Source organism: Oculina patagonica, chromosome 5 (genome assembly GCF_052425735.1).
Source record: "Oculina patagonica isolate OP01 chromosome 5, crgOcupat, whole genome shotgun sequence".
NCBI lineage: Eukaryota > Metazoa > Cnidaria > Anthozoa > Scleractinia > Oculinidae > Oculina > Oculina patagonica.
The window spans coordinates 21,314,787-21,340,170 of NC_135762.1; the positions used below are offsets into that span (position 1 = coordinate 21,314,787).

Here is a 25,384-nt window from a genome sequence, read left to right on the forward strand (position 1 = left end):
TGTGAGTGGTATACATTTTCCCGCGCTTGGCATCGGCATTAAATGGTTCATAACGTTAGGGACTTTCGCTTGCTGTTTGCGCTTGTCAGTAAGCGCAAGTAAGGGTTCACATTTTCAAACTTAGTAAACGGTAGACAATGGATATCGCAGTAATTAAAAGTTAAATCCCAACATACATAGACTGTGCGTTATTGCTGGTTCTGGGAATGGCAAGGTAGTTTTGTTTAAATGAAAGGAGTATGTTAGCTATCGTCTCAAGTCCAAGTCCCGGGTTATTTGCGTAATACAATGCATGAGAAGGGCCAGACTTTATTCAACAAAAAACACAACTGAACTCGAGGTTAATTTGTTCAAATTTATTCTCACTCTACCATATATTAATGGATTTAAACTTATAACTTACTTAACAGCCCCTTTGTGCGTGCAATATCCCTATTGCATGTTTTGGTGACGTGTACAAAATCGTCATGTTGGATAGAAAGACTTATTTTGTACTTTGAGATTAAGTTGCACAAAAGGCCCAGAACCCGACCTGCAAAGGAAACCACATGCACGAACCTTTAAGTACAGAGACCTACTATCACGTTTTAAAGCTAACTAAACACTATTTTATGTGAAAGACACTAAAAATAAAGCAAGTTACACACGACCTTTTGGCTTTGACAAAAAAAAAAATCGCAGAACACTTTACTTTTATGCTATTACCGGAAAGACCTTGTATTTACACACATTAAACGCAATTCAACCAACTACAAATCACGCCGGCGTAACGGTAACTTGTAATTCGTGAACGCAACTGAAGTTGCAATTTTAGTAGCCGTGACAAAAATATTTCAAATTGTTTGCACTTTCAGATCTGAGAAAAATGGGTACAGAAAATTGTCTGTTTAATTTCTCAAAATTTAATCAATGTTATAGCTCGTTGTGTTTTCAAGTTCAAAAGTTTTTACAGAATGACTTCCGTCATACTTGTACGAAATATACTTTGTTGTTAGACTTCCAAATGTACCGAAGAGCCTAGAGATGTCTCTTGTAGTCCAATTAATTAATATTAGACGGTAAAGTTTGTTCGCAACATCCTTAGGAAACTACTTGGGTCCTATTTACATGCGAAAACTTCGTGGCAATCGTAAGCAGCTTGCATGTTTGATTTAGACGAAACAAGTCGTATCGCAGGTATGTTGCATGCAAAAGCTCGGTTTAAAACCGGTACCACCGTACAAATCGACAGTTTTTGATAAATATTTGGCACCTGTTGATTTCGTTTTCATGGGTTTCTGTGCTTTGACCAATCGGAATAGGCAGTCTGAAAGTGGAATTACGTGGCAATAGTTTAATACAATTCCCGCCAGTCCAGTTGCCATGTCAGCATCACTTAGAAGGTGAATGGTCAAATCAAACGGAACTCACAAGAAAGTTGTTATAAGATGGTAAAAATTTTAAAAAAATGAAGAAGCTTGGTACGGCAAGCATCACTGTAACTCTGAGTGGAGAAAAATCCATCCACTAATGGCAGCAACACCTTTTTTTTACTGGTTATCTACAAACAAAAAATAGAACAGAATTAGTAGAAATCTGTGTGAAACACAATAACATTCCCAGGGTCCTCACCCGTCCCCACCCAGGGAACGAGGTTGTATGTAACGCCGCATTGATCAAGGGGAAAGCTAGTCACAAGAGACAAAGGAAAAAGGGGAAAGCCTCGCAAGTTATACAGACCTTTGAGTTATCAGACAGCTGTATAATGTGTCCTAGTTTAAGTGAGGTTAGCGAGTAGGCAGGTAGAATTGTAGACTTAAGACGATCCAATGAAAAAAAGCTCACATACCTTCTGTGTAAGCAGAATCTGCTATAACAAGGTAGAGTATTTTGGGGTACAAGTGCTCCTTGTCTCCCAGCAGTTCACTAATCTCGCCTGTTGAGCTGATTTCTGTGCTGTCGTCTTCATTTTCTTGGACAGCCTGACAAAAAAACAAATAGACATCTCTAACTTAATTGTCATGTTAACTTATGGCCAACATAAGCCTTGTTATGCTTTTATAATTATTTAAATGGACCGAGGTGTTGTACAATTTTGGACAATAGCATTAATGCTAGCCGTTTAATAAAAATAAGACCGAAGTGGCTTACTGCCCGACCTAGAAAGAGGCTCGGGCCTGAAGACACAGCATGCAAAGAAGCTAGTGTCTGAAAGCCTGGGGCTAAAGGATTTTGTAAGTGGGCTAGTGGGCCTGATCGTGCTTATGAGAATTTTTGGGAGATAGAAAAAATTACTTTCGGGTACATCCTGGCTACAGCCTGCCCAAAGCTGGAAAAAATTTCTTTGCACCCTGAGACAGAGAGATAGGCAACGAACCAGAGAGGTTTTTGTACCTGAAGGAACTTATACACTCGAAGAAATCTGTCAATTCCCAATTCCTGTTCAAGCATGAGCCGTGACTCTTCAAGCCTTTGGAACAGACTCTCTTCATCCTCCAGTCGCTTCTTCTCTCGCTCCTCTTTTTTAGCGGAATCTTCGTCGTCATCATCATCACGGTATAAACTGAAGTACAGTGTGCATGTGCCATGAGTTTATTTTTGAAACTGCGCGGGGTTTTTTTTTTAATTTTTTTTTTTTTTTTTTTTTTTGGCGAGATAAATTTTTGCCATTGGGATGAGCTTTGTTTTGCGATTCCCAGGAAATTTGTGTAACATGAAGCAAGAGAGAAAACACAGTTTTCAATACTATTTACTGTCATTTTCGAGGAGGAGGCACGCCAAGGACGCTAAGTTGAATAGCGTGAAAAACACATGAAAGCTTTCACCGTAATATATTTCTTCCTCTTACTTTATTCGCGTGGAATTAACAATTCTTGGCTTACCCGAGTCCCAGTCTTCGTTTAGGTTCGACAGTTCAGACGAAGATCTCTCCATTTCCACTCCGTCACTTTCATCATCTGTAAGATAAACAGAAAATGACATAAATCGATGAACAGACACGACCAGGCCCACACATACTGAGGTAATATTACTTTACCTTGTGGAGCTTGCGTGTCTCCACTGTGATCCCAGTCCAGACTGTTAGCTGTTCCACGCATGCCTTTCATAGGCGAAGGAGAGCGACCTGAGATACACCACATAACATTAACAAGCTAAAGGACGTCAAGTATTGGCCGATTAGTGTAATAAAACAGAAACAAAAACATGGTTGCCACAGACATCAATTTTCAAAATTCCCTGACTTTCCCCTGACAAAAATAAACTCTCCCTGGACAAAAAATACAAAATGACAGATATATAGGAACAGCCTCCAGCCTCCGCATCCAAAAAAACGCTGAGATCACATTGACCTGAAATGTTCCTACCAACCACAATGATATTAAATCAGAGTTGTTATAATTTCAATTGAATTTTTCATGACTTTTCTTCAAAATGTCAATCTTTCCTGACTTAAAATAAAATTACCTGACCTGCGACAACCCTTAATAAAAAAAGATACAGATATATTTACCTGTGCTAACGAGTACATCCCTCATGGAATTCAACATGTCCTCGAATTCTTCATTTTCGTCTTCTTCGCTACAGAAAAGGATATTAAATAATGAGTCGAAAGACTTGGCGAGACGGAGAGTCGAAATGTGAGTGTTGTTTGAGATCAAATCGTAAACCAGGGTAAACATTATAATGCATCGTTTTAATATGTAATTAGAGTTTGGGACAAATAAGTTCGTAGCTCGTAATCTATTTTTTAAACAGCTTACTTCCAGCAAAATGAAGTGCAAAAAGAATCAGGCGTTAGAGAATCAGGTGTTACATGTAGGAGTTAGAGGCTACCTACATGTAATGATATTTCCCAGTTATCGCACCGCTCCCGCTCTACTTCTCCAAAACACGACTTCCAGCCTACTGCCTTGTCTTGTCTTGTCTTGTCTCATCTCGAAAAAGTATCCTCAATTTTTCAAGTCCATCATTCGAAATGAATCGTTATCCGTCTTAATCTGTCTTTATTCTATTTTGGCTTTTCGCAATGATTCAATTTAGCGCCCTCCTTCCAATAAGCGCCCCCTTCCGTATAAGCGCCCCCCTTCGAGTGTGTTTTTGTCAATAAGCGCCCCTATTCCAATAAGCGCCCCCATTCTTATATTTAATAAGTGCATTCCTTCTTATAAGTGCCCCTATTCTAATAAGCCCCCTATTGTGGATAACTGCCCCTACTGAAGTCATCGACGTCGAATAGATAAACTCATTAGCATTCGCCGTACCGTACATGTACAGTCAACTCTCGCCTTGCGGACACCCCGCTATTGCGGACGCTCGCTATTACGGACAAAATCCAGATCCCCGACGAATAAGGTTTGACTGGAAATGACTCCCGTTATTACGGACTCTCGCTATTACGGACACTAAACGACGCCCCGAGCGTGTCCACTTTAACGAGAGTTGACTGTATATATTTACTGCTAAAATGAACAATTCTTTTAAAAGTAACTGAACTTTCAACAATTTGTTACTGTTAAGTTTCTGTTATTATTAGTTATTTTAATAATTATTAAAGTTTTGTTTTGAACATTTTGTTGTTTCTTAAAAAAAAATAAGCACCCTGTCCCGAATAAGCGCACTATCTCGAATAAGCGCCCTCCCTTGAAGTGCCAAAACTAAATAAGCGCCCCGGGCGCTAAATCGAATCATTACGGTATTAAGACCTCTTTAGCATTTTTCCAACCTTTTATAGTTAATAAATTGTTATTTTAAGATTTTCTGACTTGGACAAAATTTTGTACAACGTGTCGAAATACTGCAAATTGAAGAAACGTTGACCATGTGAAAAGCACTAACCATGAACGATAAGATCGAATGGGATTCTGGGTAGACAGCATTGCACTGGTAATTAATAATACTTCATTTATTTACACTCAAGATATTTTCTTTCTTTGAGGGCTTTAAGAGCATGATTTATGCAGCTTGTCTTATTATAATGTTCATTCTGTCTCAGACGACGACTACATTTTTCCGATTTCACAGTAAACATCTGGGTCGCATCGTTTATCGTTTATGCTTTTCATGGGTCAACGTTTCTTCAATCAGGTGTACGTTCATGACACGCTCCTCATACCTTCCAACGTTCAATTCTTCGTCTTCATCGTCATCTTCGTCATCAAGCTCTCCATCTTCTTCGTCTAACTCTTCCTCGTCATCGCCTTCAAGATCTTCTTGCTCATCGTTATCTTCCTGTTCGTCGTCCCCTTCACCTTCCTCTTCCTCCCCCGGTTCTGCTCCTGTAGTCTCTACACGTCCGGGGGAGACAGTCTCGAACAACAATCTTAAGTTTGGGAGAGAGCAGGTTCGAAGCCTCTGCGATAATGCAATACATAAAAAGGTAAAATCATATCATCTGGCAAGCAATAAAACTAGATGCAGTTGAACCTCTCTTATAGGTGCACCGAAAGGACAGAGCAAAGTGTCCGTAACAGAGAAAAAATCGCATCGCTACTGGCCACTTTCCTTGATAAAGGATAGGACGAACCAGATAAAGTTAGGCACTCAAGCCTATTGTGAATGCAAGTACGACCACAAAAACAGAAACGAAAAATAAGTACATTGAGAACCCAAAAAAGATAGTTAAAAATGCATAAAGTTAATGTAGGTAATATCACACAGGTAAATAACTTACCGTAAAACTCGTGTCGTAAATTCCTGTTTGTAGCTCTGCAGCTCGCAGAGATTTGTTGAGTGAACCGTCAGCCGTGTGGAAGGATCTGAAATTAAAGTTACATTCTTTTACCTTAATGTTTTACATTTACTTACTTAGGTTACAATTTTTAATTGTTAATTGCTAAGTCTTGAAAAAGTGCAAGCGTGGTTTCACTGCTTTCAATTTTATGCCTTTTCTCAGTCAGTAATCTCCTACAAGGCAGGTGTACACAGTCTCTTTCGCTTAAGTAAAGCGGGTCTAGAATAATGCGAGGTCTAAAGCGCTAGACTACTAAAATTCTTCTCACTTACGATTCGTCAATTGAAATATCTTGTACTTCAAGGTCCTCAGCCTCCTTGTCTGTCTTTTCCTCTTTACGTTCAACCCGTTCAAAAAGAGCTTCCTTTGGTTGCTCATCGTCTTGCTTGCGTGACGCAGATTCCTGGTCAGTCTCCTTGCGTGACGCGGATTCCTGTTCGGCCTGCTTGCGTGATGCGATCAAGAACTGTTGATAGGCCGCCCTGTTATCAGACTGTACCCAAGCACTTTTGGGAGATTTTTGCTGTGGAACACCTTAAGCGCCAACAATATTGGTTATTAGCAACTGATTTCTCTTTAATATAACAACACAAAAATCAATCGTTCAAGCAAAGTGGATAAAGCAACCGATTCTCGAAAGGAGGGGGTGAAGTTCCTGTCATATTTTTCCGTATTATACGACAAAAGCTACCGGGACGTAGCTCTAACGGTGATCATTAAGCATTAAGCACCCGGGTAATACTAAGACACGATCCACTTCACCCCTGAAGTCAAAGGTAAAGGTACGAAGACATCCTAATCATGGCGTGGGAAACGATAGTTACCCATTCGGATTACTAGAACGGTTCCTAATATATACCTCGCGGGTCGTATATTTACTGTAATGGCCATCCATTTTGCACAAAAACTAGCGCAATGGCCCCCATCTTTTGTTACATTTTTGTAGTGCCCACAAAATAATTGTAACCTGGACAGGACCAAGTTTTATTCTTTTTCAGTGGAATCACATAATAGGGTCGAAAACGAATTCGAGTCAGGGGTTCGAATTCTTTTCAAAATGTCCAACTATTCTCCCCTGTCACTTTTTATGGAAGTGCTCTCCCAGGATTTGAAGGCCACTACAATATCGCCATCTTAGCCAGTTTAATCCCCCTTCTAACTTCAACTATAGGGGAATATGGTCGTGATGTTTTAACAAACTCTCCTAACCAACTCTAAAAACATTTACGGCAATCAGCAAGGAGAATAAACGTTTTGATGCGAAACTGAAACCTACCCTCGGTCGGTGTGTTGGCTTTTTCTTCTCCCCAGGCCTTTACCGGACTCTTTGGTGCTGGTTTATCACCTGAAGTGTCAGTCGCCTTTTCGTCGGTTATATTTTCCACATCCTCTATACTCAAGTCTTCTGAATTCTCTGCCTTTAAAGTAACATCTTCCTTGTCGCCTTCTTTAGTTCCTTCGGAGATTGTTTCTAAGGGAAGCGGTTTTTTAGTATCATCCTCTGTTTTTCCTGATATCGTTATGGTCGCTCCTCCTTGAGAGCTCGCTTCTTCAACTTTATCCTTTCTCACGATAACAGTTTTAGGCGAATCTGTGGTTGGTGATTTCACTACTGTCACCCCCAGCATGGGTGGCACGGTGGGACTTTGCACCGTGACAGTTTCACCCATTACTGTGGCTGGCGCAGCAGGTGATGATTGCGTGACAACCGGAAGTTGAGGTTTCCTTGCAGCGTCCGGTTCGTCACCGCCTCCTATGGCAGTTGTAGCGGTCTGAAGCTTGGCGTTACCCAGAGCGGAGATGATTTGCGTCATTTGTGGCTTGCCCCATTGTTTCCGGGCGGGGTCGCCTGCGGGTTTGAACACTGCATCTTCAGCGCAGGTAGCTGAAATGGATAAAAAAACAACAACAACAGATAACGAGTTAGAAGGTTGCGACTGTGCAAGCGACGGTTAAACTTACTCAAATTCCTGAACCAGGTCAACGCTTGAATAAACAGACTTAAGTTATGTTCACACTAGGCGGAAACATGATTAGTCTGATCACGAATGAAATATGTTTCGTTGTGAGAAGTGTTCACATCAGGCAGTGAATTCTTGGTTTTCATGTTACGTCATAAAATTCTGAAATCAAAATTCACTAGCCCTGTTAAATTGTCGTTGTCATTAGGCGAAAGATAAACTAAAAATATATAAATTTGCAAATTTCCAGATCGATAGTGTCATTCGTTTTTAAAACAGAGCATTTTGAATATTTGAGTTCTCCGTCGTATGTGACATCAAGCTGAGTGCCGTGACAAAGCTGTTTTGTTTGAAAAAAGGCCTTTCCTTTCCATTTTGTGCAGATTGAACATTTCAGATATAAAAAGTGGTGTTTATGTGAAAGTGTACTAGCTCTTAAGCCAAGGATAGCCGCTGTTGTAAACAAAATTGAGTTCCAGATGGTTTCTCTGACATCACGGCGGCCATTACTGTGTCCCTCGGAAGGACACAGTTATGGCGTCTCCATACTAAGCTTTATAAATTTGCGTGGAAAGTTTCGGAAAATAACTCGCGAACGGTACACCGCACAGACCCGAAACTTAGAGAAATTGTTTATCTAATTATCATCTATAATATTTGAAATTCATAGCTTCTGTAGTTGAATGGTTTCGAATTTATTTTTGGATTGCGTGACAGTGAAAACCAGCAATAGCGCGAATCATGATAGAAACATGATTATTCTGATCATGACTGAAACTACCTCACGAGGTAGTTTCAAACATGATCTTATTCAGACTAAACACATTAAAAATGGCGGACATGCGGTGAGTAGGCGAGTGCCCAAAGGTTTCAAAAACCGTAAGACCGCATAAATTACACACCAGGCATAAAACGTGTTTGAAACTGACACCTAATGTGAACAGCGCAATAACAAGCATGTTTAGGTGAAACATGTTTTGTTGAAACATGTTTATTCTAAACATGTTTCGAGTTACATGTAAATGTGAACACACCTTAAGACTCCGATATGGATTGCGAATCTAGCAAATAATGGATTTATCTACACGTCTGTTATATACAAACATGCCTTAGTTTAAATTCCCGCATGGCGAAACAAAGACGCGCGGGAAAACAAGGCAATAGATACATTAAGCATGGCGTTTATTTTTCCCGCAAACGGCAAAAATCTAGCTTCTCCCGTTTGCTGTTTTGCTTTCGTGCGCGGAAATGAGTAGTTTCGTTTTTGTCGTGAATGTGGGATTTTTTCCCTATTTTCATGAGGGATTGATTTAAGAATTCGATAAAAAGGCAAAAAACTGAAAGGCCACCTCGCGTTTGCCGTTTGCCGTATAACGTCAAGCTTAATCTCTCTAATATCTAAGATATACAACCACAAAAGTTGAGTTGAGTATCTAACCAGAGACGATCAAAATACTGTGTCAACTCTATTTGGAAGAAAATTCTGGCAAAGATAAATGTTGTTTGCTCAGAAATTACGAATCATGGCTCGACGGACCAAACCCGTTTGAATTTTGGTTAAATCTTGTCAAAACCAGTTGGTCTAGATCAGCATGGTTTCTGTAGTAACAACTGCTGAAATAGATATATCCGTTATATCATGTACTTACCTTCCATCGCAGACGCTGTCACTTCCAATGGAAGAGCACGCAGCTGAAAAGGAACCTCTCCCCAGGCCTTGCGCGGTGCCAAGGGTTCCTGCTTCTCCTCTTCTGTCAACTTGCGAATATCATTCTAAAACAACAGTTACAAAAAACAACATCGCCGTGGGTAACAATTACTTGTTTTGCAAAGAAAGACAGAAAACTGGATTTATTTTCCGCTTGTTGCAACTGAAGGTGACCATTTGAAACTAGAAGTAATAACTTGTAGAACTAAGTCACAAAACTGACGCACGTGTATGATCTAGCTCTAGTACATTTGTGTAGCTTACCTCGGAATTCGATCTGAATAACATGGTGGCCCCAACTTCTTTCAGTGCCGTCTCAAGGCCTACAGGGGCGACTGCTGGTTTTGGGGCAGGCTCTGTGAAAAGTCCATAAACTTTGTGAGACAAAATTCGAGATGCATGGATTTAAAATACAAAACTAATATAATTATTTGTATTTGAATTACAGTTGTACTGAAATCATACCTGCTGGCCTTTCGTATTTCGCTAAGGCTGGGAGTGGCCTGTTTAAAAAAAAAAAAAGAAGAAGAAGCAGATAAGTAAGGCAAGCTATAACTCTGTTCATTTAATGGGTAGTTCAGTTTCAGTTCGTTTTTTATTTGTTATAACAAATTTAATGTGAGTTCTTAGGGAGGCTTCTTAGATCCATTCGCTAAACGTACGTGCATTAAACAAGTTATTGAATTTTTTTAAGAATAATAACAATTCAGAGGACTTAATATGTACCTTTTATCCGGATCTTGTCTTTGATTTTCCTGGTAACAAAAGTGAAATTCGTTAATTCATAAGTAGTTTATGTACGTTTTTTTGGCTTTAATAGAAACGTCAACTAATAAAAACTACGTTTACAATTTCCAACCTTTTCCAGCTTGTCTTTGCCTTCTTTATTAATTCTTTCCAGAATCGCTTTCTTTCTCTGTTCAAGCTGAGCCCGTAACATAGTAGCTCGCTCCTCTGCTTGGGCCTGGAGTTAAAAATCAAAACAGTTTTCACAGAGTTCAATAAATGCTTGATTAAAGCAAATACACAATTACCTCTGAAGACTGAAAATCGCTATAAAAACACAAATTGACAGACTGGGAAACGACTGGGATTGAAACTTATTCTTGTCAAGAATTGTTACAAAATAGCTTTTAAAAATAATAACATCTCGTCATGACTTCGCCCCTTGATTGGCGTCTTGTCCACAGACCAACCTTAAAACTAAGACCACAAGAACCTAGATACTGTATTGTCATCCAAAAAATCTCTGCTGCTCGCCTATTGGACGAGATATCCATTGCGCCACTTTCAATACAATACTTTGAATATTTTCACCTATAACTGATTCCCAGTTAACTGATTTTTTTTTTTTACCTTAAGATCAGCAATCTTCTTTCTCCTGGCTGCAGGATCATAACGCGGATCTCCTGCAATCATCACATTCTCCTTCTGCAAGAAAAAAAGATCTTACGCTTTCATATTAAAGAAGAAGAAAAGCCCCGGAAATAGAAACTTTTGCCCTGGCAAAATCTTTCTTTTAAAGGCGTTCGTTACCTGTGCTGGCGGCACCTCCACTGGAGCACGCAATCCAGCCATTCTTCTTTGAAGTTCCTTCCGTTCTTGGAAGTTCTGGCGCCTGATCCCCTCCAAACGAGCAAGATATTCCTGAAGAAAAACAAAGAACGAGACAGTCTAAGTCTGCAAAGCTAGGATAGGGGCTAAATATTATTACTAGAAGGTCTAATCCAGTTCTGGGTCTCTTTCTGTCACATAACTTCTCAAACACATTAATAATTATCAAGTTAAAACAAAGAAAATCATAACCGTGAAGGAGGTTTGGATACCCGATTTAGCATAGATTTTACGATGTTATTTCGCCGTTTACTCCTTAGTTTTTGTTTCGATTGAGAAGATATATCAAACACTCGCGATAGTGTTTCTTTGGCTATCCAAACACCTCGAATTTCATCAATAATACTCCACTGCGCGTCGCATTTTCAACTCCCTTCTCGGTGTTTGGATATCCAGATGATACACTGCCTCTCGTGTTTGACAATACATGAAAGATTGACAATTACACAAATTGTAGGTTACTTAAAAAACAGAATTTAAGTCAAACCTTTTCTTTTGCATCCTTTCCTGATGCCGCATCTCTTTTGGGAGGAACGTTTGCTGCAGGTAGTAAATACGACAAGATAGTTAATTACAGAGAAAGACCAATACAAGGCAGGGGGCCTCAAATATACAATATTAAATTTTCAGTTACCTTATTGTTACTTATTTTCGCGGGACTTAATTTTCGCGATTTTCGCGATGTTCAACAAATCGCGAAATTAAAGACCCGCGAAAATTTATTTCAAACTTTTTCTTTTGTATTTTTTATGTTAATTACGTATTTTTGGCAAAATCGCGAAAATTCAGTCCCGCGAAATTAAGTTCCCGCGAAAATAAGTAACAATAAGGTAGTCAGTTTTTGTAAAGCATTTTACTGACCTGGTGGATAATGATCGGGAAGAACATTGAAATTCTATGGAAAAGAAAAAAGAAATACAAAGCAGTTAGAAAACCATATGTCAGAAGTCGTTCTTAACATTGTAGTAGAAACAGCCTTCCTTTTCCTCGAATATTTTTTTAAGAAGCCAGTCGCATCTGGAAAAAAATAGTTGACTAACTGTTTTGAAGTTCATCTTTTGTAATCCATGTTGCAATTTTCCCCAATCTAAAAGAAGCCACACCACAATAAACGTATTTTAAGACTTTTTTCTTGTGAAAGTTACATTCAAATTGAAAGAAACCTTGAAATGCAAATTTTTAAGGTCGAAAAGACCAGACGTAACAAGAACCAAGGGTCGATTATCCTGAAAAAACCGACCAATTTTTTTTCAAGATACCTCTTTTAAGTAAGCAATTATCTTGTGATTTGCTTCGGTTTTTAGGTTGCTTTGTACATCATAAAACATGACTTCATTTTTTGTACTACAATTTTTTGGACAGCACTACCAAGCTTTTGCATGGGATCTACGACTGCTCTCCAGCATAACTAAAGAAGGCAAGAGTTATGAATTCTTTCCTTACAGTTTCAGTACATTGCTAAGCAGACAGGTCATGAGAAGATAATCATACCTGTCCCCTAGCCCGATTTCTCTGCGCATCTCTCTTTCTGTTCCAAAACTCTTCCAAGACACGAGCTCTTTCAGCAGCTCCGGCACCAGCAGCTCTGTACAGAAGAACAAAAAAACCTGTTTCACTTCACCAAGTTAGAACAAAGTTCCCTGTGAGTCTCCTTTTCCGTTATTCTGAGACGGAGGGAAAAGGATACTCTGCTCTGACTCATAATGATGTTTCAAGATTACAATAAAATGGTATTTGAAAGACTCATATCTTGAACTTGGATGGCAAAATTGGAAAGCAAACACTTTCCCCAGATCCAATTCAAATCATGGGCATAATGTTCCGACCTTTCTCAAAGCAAAGAAATCAAGGATTGTTTTTGCCCTACATAAGCAACGCTGCATCATATGTGCGAACCACACCCTTTTTAAGAGGCTCACCTATCCACCTGTCCCTGTTTAGCTGCATCCCAAGCCAAGTTCACAGGCTTGCCAGCTGGTGCCCTGTTAGCCTCATTAGCAGACACAGGTCTACCAGCCACTTTCACTGCCGGTTGCTTATTCCGTTCTTCCGCTGACAATGGACGAGCTGGTTTATTCTCTTTAGATTCCTTGTCACCTCCCTTTGCTTGGTATTTCTGCATTGCTTGAGGCTGCTTCTTCTACATAGAAAAGTGAGGGAAAACAATCTTTATCAGTGCTTCATGTAACTATGCTATACACTTTAACAATGTTAGATTTGAGCATGACAGTGCTCAAGATATGAGTGAAATATAAGATCAAGTTTTCCCACTGCCATTTTTCTTTTCAGACTTCCTCACCTGATGATACAACGAGAGAGGAAAGAGGCAGCATCTTCTTTACAGTGTGGCTAGCATAAGGTAAACTTAGTGTAATTTTGTATCTTGTTTAAACTTCTGTAGTCAGCAAATTTAACTAGAAAATCCTATGTAGAACTTTTTTCTGCATCCATAACCAAGCCTCTTCCAGGCATTCCGCTAGTTAATGAGCAGCACAAAGAATACCAAGCGAGAGAAATAGGCAAGGGGTGTTTTAACAAGAGCCTGGGGATCCAGGCAAAAACTTGAGAGCTCCAGAGAACCCACCTCAATCTGAAATGAGCCATCATAGTACTTACAAATATTTCTTGTTGATTTGGTTTAGCTTCTGCAGAAGGATCTGAAGGCTTTTTCTCTTTCTACAAAACAAAAATGGTTCATGCACTTTTGTGACTGACAAGACATTATAGAGGCATTGTAATCTAGCTATTCACATAAAGAGAATTCAAGTATTCGTCCTATATCACAAACACTCCATTTCAGGCAAATCAGTACAATGTACATTTATTTATTTATTTTAATCTTCATTAACTTTATTTTACTTGTTATGTTAATTTTAAGTTTAATTTATGTTAGTTTTTATTTAAATTTAACTCACACAATATTTTACATTTGTGTTATTTATGCTTCAACAAATTAAGTTACTAGTCTTAGATTTATCAGATGTCTTTAGTATGCACGCATATAGATACCATACTTATTTTTATTATTTAGGTGCAAGTTAATAACAATTGGCTGCATCAGGGCGTCAATGCCATTACATGTAAAGCAGTTTTAAGAATATAATTTCTACCTTTACTGCTTGCATGGTAACTTTATTTATTTGTCTGTAATGTTTACTTTGTTCTTTTCAAAATGTGACTGAAAGATGCAGTCATACCCCAGAGGAGATAGTGTCTTGCATTAGCAGAATCAAGTCAATCAATTGAGCGCAGGTATTAAGAACAAAACCGGACTGAAGACATTTGTCTTGGAGTTTATAGAGGCATGCTTGAATATCGCACTCCTGAAAACGAGAGACTTGTTTCAAAATGTCGCTGGTTTAGATGGGTTGTTCACGAATGGCAAAAATGTGAGTTCTAGGAAATAAATATGTATGAAAGCAAATGAATGATACAAAAATAAATGTGCTAAGCACAATTAATAAGTGTGAGAAATGACTGTGAGAAAAGTTATTGTTACTGTTCAAATTCATTTTGTTAATAATTTTGTTATATCATAATATCTGCCACTTTGCAAAATATTCTCTTGTTTCTCAAGAGTGCCTCTGTTCTAAGTACGCATTCTTGGCACATTAAAAGACCGTTTACATGGCAGAAAAGTTTGGGTACAGACCCATCAGAAAATTGGTCTGGACCTAATCACTTTTGTAGAGAAACAGTCAAGTTGTCGCAGGGCCATATAGACTCCGATGGCCCCACGTAAAGTTGACTGTTTCTCTACAAAAGTGTTTAGGTCCGGACTAATTTTTGACTGGTCTGAACCAAATTTTCTCTGTCGTGTAAACACGCTTAAGTAAGTGCAAGTAATTTAAAATTAAAAGAAACAAGCTACATGTATCATAAATTATCTGAAAAGAGTTATCTGACTGTATAATTTCTTCTTACAGGATAAGAATAAGAAAATATAAACTTAACCACATATCACAGTGTTGTGTAAAGAAACTTGTTTGAATAATTATGTACATTCTCTAAGAGATACTTGATTAAAATAAAAGTGACAGGAAGTTGCAAAGGTTTTTTTTGGTGGGAGAGGGTGCCAACTGTTTTGTTTTGTGTGTTTTTTGTTTTGTTTTCATGAGTAGACTGTTCTAGACAAGGATATTTGGAGGTTTCTGGCACGATAATTTAAGAGTTGAAGGTCTTTGTTTGGGTTTATATTTCCCATAAGGGTATTTTGCAGAATTGGGGTCGTTCAAATCACCAACTTTCTACAAAATTTCAGTTTCCTGTCTGTCCCCCCCCCCCCCCCCTGTATGCTCCAAGGGGTGCATAAATGTAGTTTAGTAATTTCAGCCAAAACTCATATGTGCAGCTTCAGAAAATCTCACCTCAGGACTGAGCCCAACACTAAGAGTGTTTTTCCAAGCCTGCTCTCTAGCTTTGTTAATTTGATCACGCTGAAAATCAAGTACTGTTTTGTCAGTGTTTGGATAGCCTACATACAAAAAAACAGCACAGCATGCAAATGGGGGCTATACAGAATACAAGTATCACCAGAACTAGTGTTAATTTTAGTCTCAGTATTGGTTAATAAAACATGAACTGTAACACAACGCTCACGTTTTACTAAAACAAACACATTGGATACTGTAAATTTCAATGCTGGAAAGTTCAATGTACAACTAAACCTTTTGGCATTGCTGCCTTCATCAGTAGTAAAAAATGAAAAAAACATATTTTACTCTTTAAAATCTTTTACATATTTTACTAAATCACTCTTGTATTTTTTTATTCATTTTTTTAGGGGGGACTGGGCTGGAAAGCGAAATGATATTTGCTTTCTGAATTATAACAGTGTAATTACCTGTTGACGTTCCCATCTTTGCTGTTGAACCTTCTTCATATAATCCTGGTACACCTGCTCCTATATTAACACCATCAAAAGAACACAGATTGTAAAATTCATCTTTAAAATAATAAATGATTCATTGAAGGATTTTTACTGTCTTTGTGTGACATTCTTTTGACAAATTTAAGGAAAATTAATGGTAAATGTACAGTATGCAACCATCAAGTTATGGATGCACACAGAAGATTGCTTAGCATTAAAGAAGCATATCACCGGTAAAGTCCCTGGAGAGAATATAAGCCAAGAGAGTCAACTGTAGCTTCGGCAAATGAAACAGGCATACAGGGTTTTCAAAACAAGCCAGTGACTATCAGAGTTCTACCGGCTACTTGATGAAATGTTGCCAGTTAGTCTGGTCAGGGCAATCAGCTTGCAACAAACAAGCTTGGCTTGTTATAGCCGCCAACTCTTCCAGTTGCTGCTGCCTACTTCAAAACATGTAACAGTGTGTTTCTCCACCCTAGGCACAGTAGTGCTTTCTGCCTGATATGTTGCTTACCAGTGGATGTAATCAAACAAACTGCACTCTAGTCTATAACTTTAGGCTGAATCTTTACCTGATTCTGTGCCATTTCCTTGCGTCTCCTTTCACGAGCATCAGGTTCTTTTCTCTTATCATTAGGCTTCTCTTGAGCAGCACTACTTGGTCTAGAAGGTTTCTTTCCAGCCTCTCCAGAGTTAGGCCTCCTAAAGACAATATAATCAGCTGTCTAAAGTCTAATTCTCATACAAGTTAACTAACATGTCCCAGACAAGAAACTTAGTAATACATGTATAAGTTCTCAAATCTGAATAAAATAACAACTTGGTGCAAGCACTGGGGCAATGCTAATCTTCTCTGTATAGCTCCAATTTTAGTATGTGTGCTGTCATTAAGGGAGCACAAACATTTAAAGTGTATATGACATGAAAAATATTTTCTGCTTATTTGAAAGGCCTTTCGAAATACAGAAGAATGGCATTTTTGTTTTCGAAATATCTTTTTTTGTTTCAGAGATATTGACGCTTTTGTATTATGCAAATTAGATCAGTGATGACGTCATAAGATTTGACTCTAAAAAATGGTAAAATACTGAATAAAAAATATCTCTAGAAATATTGAAGCAGTGTTCTTGAAACTTGGCGCCACAAATGTGCATCACAACAGGAACAAAATGACACCCTTAGTATTGTTGCCATAGCAACTCTTTCAGCTCCAGTCTCTCTCTGTCAAAAAGACAAATATCCCCATATCTGACCTCTAAAGTGAGACAAAGGGTCCTGCTTAGAACAGACATAGTTCCCATATTGCCTTAATTCCCACCATCAGTTTGGCTGCGCTAGATGGTTTTTGGTTTAAGACAAAAACTGGGAAATTCAGTTTTTATTGAGACAGCACCAGCAGCAAAACTGTTGTCATGGCAAAAGCCCTAAGAGTGACATTTTGTTTCTTTTGTGATGCACATTTGTGGTGCCAAGTTTCAAGAACAGTGCTTTAATAGTTTTAGAGATATTGTTTATTCAGTATTTTACCACTTTTTAGAGTCAAATCTTATGACGTCATCACTGATCTAATTTGCATAATACAAAAACGTCAATATCTCTGAAACGAAAAAAGATATTTCAAAAAGAAAAACGCCATTCTACTGAATTTTGAAAGGCCTTTCAAATAAGCAGGAAATATTTTTCATGTCATATACACTTTAACATTTTAGAGTTCTGTCTGTCCTCAGCATAGTTGTGATGTGCTCTAAGGTCACAGGAATTTGTGATGCTACAAGTTGTTAATAAAACGTCTCCAAAGACCTCTTTCAGTTAAAAAAAAACTTGGTGCAAGCAACAAGGTTGCATTAAACATGCTTTTTATAGCATTTAGCTGTGGGCTGTGGCAGTCTTTAGGGTTGAATTCTATCTCAGGGCTGGGGTGTCACCACTGACCTTAGGATATGCCCTGGTTTCTGACCCCCTATAATATTACAGGAGGTTGGAGCATAGTTGTCAATTATTTTTTTTCAAAAAACATTTTATCAGCTAAAATATGATTTTCTTAATTTATTATTAATTAAATAAATGTACATGCATATGGAGAAATCAGATGTTGATTGCACTTTGTCAAGTAAGAGAACACTACATGTAATGTCATCCTTACTTTGGAGGAGGCTTCTTTTTAGCAACAGACACTCCATACTTGGCTTTTGGGTCACTATACTTTTGATGAACTGAAAATACACATGATTGTAGAACCAAACAACATCAAAGATTTTGAAGACTACATAATCCAAATATTTTTCTGAAACATTTATTTAGTAACAAGAAGACCTGACGATGATCTATAGATCTGAGCACAACATCACTTCAAACTGTGACGTCACTTGCGATAACTGACCTGGAGCAGGTTTAACAGGTTGTTTGGGAGGCAATCTTTGCTGGCCGAACACACCCAGAGGCTTACGATGGATCACTGTATGGCTGAACTCTTCTGCCATAACCTGCGGCAGGAAAAATACAAATTTATTTATAAATGAAGCTAATCTGTTCACAATTTCATTACTGATAACAGCTCTTTATTTCAAAACTTCAACTTAGCCAGTTTTAAGATAGTTTCAACCTATTTTTACTACATTTTGGCTTAATGGTAAAAAATTAATGCAGGGATGTCATTAAGGGTTGTAACCTGTATAGCACCTGTTACATGTACAACTGAGCTCACTTGATGTTATTGGGTGTAGATGTCAATTGGCTACACTTGTGCACAGAGTCAGAAATGCTACAGCAACCCTCCAAGTTTATTTTTTCCTTAGTGGCCATTTGGCCACCAACTACTCAAGTTTTGGTCGCCAGTGAAAAATTTTAGTCACCAAATTAAGCTGATGCTTTCAATCCTTCCTCTCAATTTTAGTTGCCAGGCTGGCGACCTTGGTTCAAATTTAGTCGCCAGCTCCAAAATTTTAGTTGCCATGGCGACTAAAATGGTCTTAACTTGGAGGGTTGTACAGGGGATAACTTCAAAGTAACAGCCTTTTAAAAACTTAATGACAGCCCCATAATGTATCCATGTCCATATTGGCAGCAGTTTCATGTACATGTCAGGGCTGCAAATAACAGTCGGTCATCAGACATTGGCCAACAAAAATTTGCTCATGTCCAACAAAATCCAAATTGTGGTTGGACATGATGTCCGGACAATTTTTGATCATAAATCATAAGTGATAACTTGTAAGTGACCTTTTGTTTTTGGTGATGTCCGACCACACTTTTGTTTTGTCCAACCAAAATGGTGTCTTAGTAGGACATAATTATATGCCCTTTCAAGTGAAAATAATTATTTGCAGCCCTGCATGTAGGTGATTTCAATAATACAAACTCTGGCAAATCACTGCATGTATCAAAGCTTGATCAGGATTTGAGTTCTATTAACTAAAGAACGATGTCTTAGTTTACTTTCACAACTACCTCTTGAGACAAAAATTTCTCAATTCTTTTCTGAATGAATGGCTTCTTCAGGATGGAGTTAACTGATGGACGATCACTACAAGAAATCACAAAAAGCCAGTGATTAATCTTACAATTAAGTACACATCAATTAAAATAGGGTTATTACAAACATTTTACAATCATAATGCTTTTCTGACACTGTGGAGTACTTACTGAGCATTGCGTTTCAGCAGCTGTGCAACCAAGCCTCTGATGTCGGCACTATATTTGTATGGGATGGGTGGGTATGAACCCCTGATAAAAAAGAGAACAAATGTAACATGATCACATTCCACATTGCACTGCTGTGCATTATATATCAATCTAAAAAGACAATTTATTGGTCAAATCCTGTCTGAAGGCACTCTTACCTTATTATTTTCAAAACCAAATTTTTCATATTTCCTGCTTCAAACTGTGGTGAAAAATGAAATGGTTTTAAAATTGGTGAGAACATGATTACAGTTTGTACTGCTTGCAAGAAGTCAGACATTTTTACATTTTCTTGTAAAGCAACTAAGAGAAATGGAAGTGCTCACAAGCATTTCCACTGAAAAGAAAAAGGTTCAACTGATCTACTTGTAAAATACTTACAGCATGTTTGAGGGTCAGCAACTCATAGAGAACACATCCAAGAGACCAGATGTCACTAAAAAAAAACAATCAAAGCAGTTGATTTTAGAATGATACAGGATATATCTACATCTACATCTACATTTATTAAGTTAATAAAATCTTATGAGACATCACATCAACTAATTTGTACATATGCATAAATTAGATAAGATATGTCAGAATAGCAGGATAATTGTTGTGGTTTGATTCAATTTTACCCAATTACTGGTTTGTGTGTGCAATAGACAAAGTACTAACAAACCTTTTGTTATTGTAAGGTCTGTTTTCACATATTTCTGGAGACAGATAATAAGGAGTACCAATGGCAGTGCGAGCTAGTTCCACAGTGCTAAAAAAAAACAAGAAAAATAATTAGTCATAGCTTTAATATTGTAGTTAAAGTTTATTAGAATAGCCATATACACCTATTGTAATTGCGATAACATTGTCATAGAAAAAGACAAATGGAAAAAGACAATTATGAATTAATTACAATAGGCATTAAAATGATATGTTTGCCCATAGAAACGACCCCAAAATGCCTCAAAATACACGTAAATCAATTTTTCTTCAGTTACAGGATTAATATGTGTACAGATATAAACTTGTGAGTTTCCTGTAAATGCTACCTTCCTCTAAATACTAACAGTCGGACATCGGACACTGGCCGACCACAATTTGCCAACGTCTGATGAATTCCAACTGTGGTCAAACAGAATGTCCAGACAACTTTTTTTTTCGCTTTCCTGGCAAACACCAATGTTCTGTGTTGCAATTGACAACGCATTATATTAGCAGGTTCATATATCAAGCAGTACTGTAATATGATGTCCAACCTCACTTTTGTTTTGTCCAATCAAAATGGTGACTTAGTCGGACGTAAGTCCTTTCAAGGGAAAAAATTATTTGCAGCCCTGTATGATGATTAAGCGAATTAATTCCTATTTGGCTTTTTCATTTTTGTTTTTAATCAGAGCTCGACAAAAACTTTGATTCCAGCTTTCCCATGGGGCAAGTAACTCTCAAATTCTGCTTGCCCGGACACTTTTCCCACTTGCCCAGGTTCTTAAACTTATTAATAATTCATGAACCCCCTGCACCTCCTTCCCCCCCCCAAAAAAAAACAAAAATAAAACAAAACAAAAACGTAGAAAATTGTTGTTTTGCCTTACTTTTTTGAGTGGCTGATTCTATGGAAAATAAGAACCAAAAATTAAGGTCTTAAAGGCTTGCAAACAGTGAATTTATCACTGTCGTGAAGCCTTGTTCAAAGTAGCCTCGTTCAAAACTTCCTTTAGTTTTTGTAAAAGATCATTTATAACCTTTGATTACCCATGACAAATAGACTAAAAATGTACTTCTTTGTTTCAAAATCGTTGTTTAAGAAATTAGTTAATTGATGGTTTGCCTGGGCCCTTGCTCCTCGGGCAAGTGAGCATGAAAAGTCACTTGCCCGACAGGAAAATCTACTTGTCCCGGACGACCGGACAGGGGTTTTGGTGAGCCCTGTAATATACCAGTAACAATGTTACAATTAGGTGTATATTATATAGCATTACTCAATGTATAGTACATAATTATATACAGTGTACAATACAATTAGATGGTAAAACACCCAGTTAATACACCCTAACCATAAATCACATTTGCTTAATTGTTTTTAAATAACATAATAATTATTGATCACCTGTGTAAAACCCGTGCAATTCCAAAATCTCCTAGCTTGACTATCCCACTCTTTGTAAGAAATATGTTCTACAAAATAAAAAAAAAAACATTACATGCATCATGTCACTCAGAAGCACAGTGAGGCAGAGAGGCAACCTAGGTTGCAGGAAGTTGCCATTAAGAGTTACATTATTTACAAAAAAGTACTCATTATTATTAAAGAATTTGTTAATGTTTTAATTTCACTGACCTGTGATTTTAAATCTCTGTGAAGAATTTTCCTGTCATGGACATGTTTTAGTGCTAGACAGATCTGTACAAAGTAGTCTAAAACCTGGAACAAAGTATAAGTAAGTAGAAGAACATGATTGTATGGATGGATCTCTTCTAACAGACTCCTGAATTTAAATGTATACATGTACATATGTACAATTCTCAGCTGCTGAAAGGCCACAGTAAAAGTATTGCAATTTTCAAAGACATGTGTTGTGGTTTAATTTTGTTTTTGGTTTAAAATTTTTCAAACCAGTTTGGTTTTTATTTTTCATTGTCTTCTATTCATTATCATAATCTGAAACAAAGGGAAATAAAAATCAAACTGGTTTGAAAAATTTTAAACCAAAGATAAAATTAAACCACAACACATGCGAACTCTGAAATTCAAACCTCATCAAACATTTTGCAATTTTTGCTGCCATCAATCATCTTAGCGGGCCTCTTGGGAAACAAAAGTTCACTCCAACCAGGTCAAAAGGTCACATCTGTCAGTTGTGATTGGTTGATTTTGATCATTTTTGTTTGTTTCTATTTTTCAAGGTTCGTTGGCTGTTGCCATAATAACATTGTATGATTGACGTCAGCCAAAAGCGCAATCGTTGGTTAGGTTTTGAGTTTTTAGAGTTTGCGTGTCTTTGAAAACTGCAATAAGGGAGATGTGGTGTTTAACTGACCTGTTCCTCTGGAAGCTGTATTCCACGTTGGCTGTTTATCCTTTTATACAAGTCACCTGTAGATCATTTGACAGCTGATTAACTTTAATTGTTAATAGACTCTAAGCCAGACCAATTAAATGTTTCCTGCTTCTTTTGAATTGGGTGTATACATGATACAAGAGACAGTTTGTACAATTGTATGAGAATGAGTCGTTAATAATAATTGTATATAGTTACATACCTGCTTCACAATAATCCATAACAATGTATAGATTTCCATTTTCTGAAAGAAAAAATAAATTAAAGATTACTTCATGATAAGGATAAATTCATCCACCCAAGAAAACAACACAAAAATTACCCAAGAAAACATTTATAGGTCTAATTATTTTCACAATACCATTTCTACATGCAGGTAACGACTGAACCACAAGACTAGTTCTGAATGGTAGAAATCTAACCATTTTAGCAAACAGATATTCCCCTACATGAGATACATTTTATATGATGATGATGATGACAATGATGACACAGAGACCCTTGTAGCTTGTCACTGATTGGTCACGACTAGTGCGTAAAAATTCCACATCCAATCAGAGACACTACACAGATCTCTGCAGAGCTGTATCATCAGCATGGAACTTTTCAGGCCTAGCCTGCAAACCAGGCGTATTTAGCGAGCAAATTCAAACACATTTTGATCGGGTGAGCACCATCTTTGATTCGTTCTCGGGAGAGGATTGGGGAAAGGAGAAAATGCTTCCTGGGGAATAGAAATGAGGCTAAGGGGGGAGGGGGAGGGGAAGGAAAAGCCAAATTGTGGACACTTTTGAGCAGGAAAAGAAATCTAGCCCATGAAGAAAGTTGTCTCTAGAGGCAGGCTGGTGGAAATCTGAAACCTACACCCTTACTTTATTTTCGATGGTATTTCTTTGCATATATATACCAAGCCTTACCTTCAAATGATTCTTGATATGACACAATGTTTGGGTGTTTTAACTGGGCTAAAACCTTAACCTATGAGGAACGAAAAGACTGTAATGATACAATGTTTGGGCGCCCTAACCAACTGAGCCACAAGAGACTCGTGGTGAGTTGGGCCATTTACTAGGTTGATATGTGACACACATCTTGCCTACTGCTAGTCCTATCAGCAATGTCAATAATAAAGATGGTAAATTTAAAGCTCAGTGATAAATAATGAAGATGAATTTTTCAACAATGACACGAGCATGGGACAAAAAAAAATTCTGAATCCCTGACGGGAATCGAACCCATGGCCTCCCAGATACTGGTTGGGCGCTCTAACCAACTAAGCTATGAGAGACTCGTGGTGAGCTGGGCAATTTACTAGGTTGATTTGTGACACACGTCCTGCATACCGATAGGACCAGCAATGTGGAAATCATTAGTGTGTAATAAGTAATAAAGATGGTAAATTTTAATCTCAGTGATAAATAATGAAGATGAATTTTTCAACAATGACACGAGTATGGGACAAAGAAAAATTCTGAGTCCCAACGGAAGCCTCCCAGATACCAGTTGGGCACTCTAACCAACTGAGCTATGAGATTATTTTAATTTTCATTTTAACAAAACTATTTTGTGTCAGTCAGTCAGTGTTTTATCCATGTGATTATAATTATGAGACCAGCCCACAAAACAAAATATTCTTGTTTAGAACCTGACATGGAGCAGTGGTGTGATGTGAGCCAGCTAGTGAGGGGGGGGGGTACTACTCAGAAAACCAGCCTGGTGGGGGTCAAATAACAATAAAACATTGCAAAACTAACACAGCTATCAGGAAATAATTTAATCTTTAATTAGACCACAGTTTGTTTTCACTTTCTCAATCATTTTTGCCTGTTCATTGATGGTAACCAAAAACATTTATGGGCATAGCTCAAAAGAAAAAAGTTTACACTGTTTACAAAGTACCAACTACATTGTGGTAGTGTACTGTAGTGTAACAAGTCTACTGAACAATAAAAAAATGCCAAAAATGATAAACCCACATTTAAAATCTCATCTGGTGTGGTAGCCCAAAAAAACAAAACATAAACAGTTATGGAATATTTTCGATGCATGTTTAAATATTCCCTTAAATATTCCCTTCATTTAGTCAGATTAAAGTAATCGCGAAAATTATGCACAATAAGCTAAAGAAATGAAGATGACAGCCGGCAATCTGTGGAGTGAGAATGGAAGAATTTTAGAGAAATAGCGATATGCGTTGTCTCATGTCTGTAATGTTACCTCTTTTCTGGATTCTTCTCTTTCTTTAGGAGACATCTGCACAACAAAAACATAAAACGGAAGTTGAGTTCATCAAGCTTAGCTATTAAAAGGGTTCAGCTTCTAAAATGTTCGCGACAATAATTTGCAAATATTCTGAATCCGTATTTTACGATCATTAACATCCATATACTCTTTCTTTCGTAACCTTAGACTATAAATCTCAAAACAACACACCTTGGAGATGCTGATTTCCTTGATAACATATTGTTTTCCATCCGTCTTCTTCTTCACTAACAACGCTTTTCCGAACGAGCCTTCGCCGATCTTCTTGACTCGCACGTAACGATCCATTTCTCCAGTTAAACCTCTTAGAGCTTATTTTCCACGAAGCAGCGAAACTTCATCGGCATTTCTACCAGACTGTTAAAAAAACTAAGGGTTTCGTTAAATCTGCGGCCGTAACTAACACAACGTATCGAAGGAAAAGTTTGGAAAATGGCGCCCGGGAAAGAAATCTCGTTATGTATGAGCCTGCACGAAGCGAAAATATAGTCATCGGATTTCCTAATGCAAGCGTGCGCACAAAAGCTGAAATGG

General features: G+C 37.8%; 1 protein-coding gene and 1 non-coding gene across 3 annotated transcripts; both read right to left on the minus strand.

Moving 5' to 3' along the window:
• Nucleotides 1-335: 335 nt before the first annotated feature.
• On the minus strand, nt 336-25,384 carry LOC144653220 (serine/threonine-protein kinase Nek1-like). Of its 2 annotated transcripts, none has more exons than XM_078513165.1 (39): nt 25,022-25,384; nt 24,806-24,841; nt 23,506-23,566; nt 22,791-22,832; nt 22,568-22,623; nt 21,868-21,951; nt 21,637-21,704; nt 20,212-20,298; nt 19,929-19,983; nt 19,706-19,749; nt 19,509-19,589; nt 19,314-19,389; nt 18,247-18,349; nt 18,010-18,079; nt 16,439-16,568; nt 15,837-15,896; nt 15,361-15,429; nt 13,610-13,669; nt 12,913-13,133; nt 12,485-12,578; nt 11,855-11,888; nt 11,481-11,533; nt 10,916-11,026; nt 10,736-10,807; nt 10,239-10,343; nt 10,106-10,134; nt 9,845-9,882; nt 9,644-9,735; nt 9,321-9,444; nt 6,987-7,595; nt 5,983-6,244; nt 5,651-5,735; nt 5,093-5,331; nt 3,491-3,558; nt 3,017-3,103; nt 2,860-2,936; nt 2,374-2,532; nt 1,829-1,961; nt 336-1,540 (listed from the first exon to the last, which is right to left on the minus strand). In XM_078513165.1, the coding sequence occupies exons 1-39, from the start codon at nt 25,136-25,138 to the stop codon at nt 1,530-1,532; spliced, it is 4,002 nt and encodes a 1,333-aa protein (XP_078369291.1). In that variant the 5' UTR covers nt 25,139-25,384; the 3' UTR covers nt 336-1,529. The 2 variants fall into 2 exon arrangements, with proteins under 2 accessions (XP_078369291.1, XP_078369290.1); XM_078513164.1 differs by having other exon boundaries at nt 10,736-10,810; nt 25,022-25,382.
• On the minus strand, nt 16,648-16,765 carry LOC144655765 (U6 spliceosomal RNA). Its single transcript, XR_013571216.1, has one exon. It is a non-coding gene; the product is annotated as a U6 spliceosomal RNA (small nuclear RNA).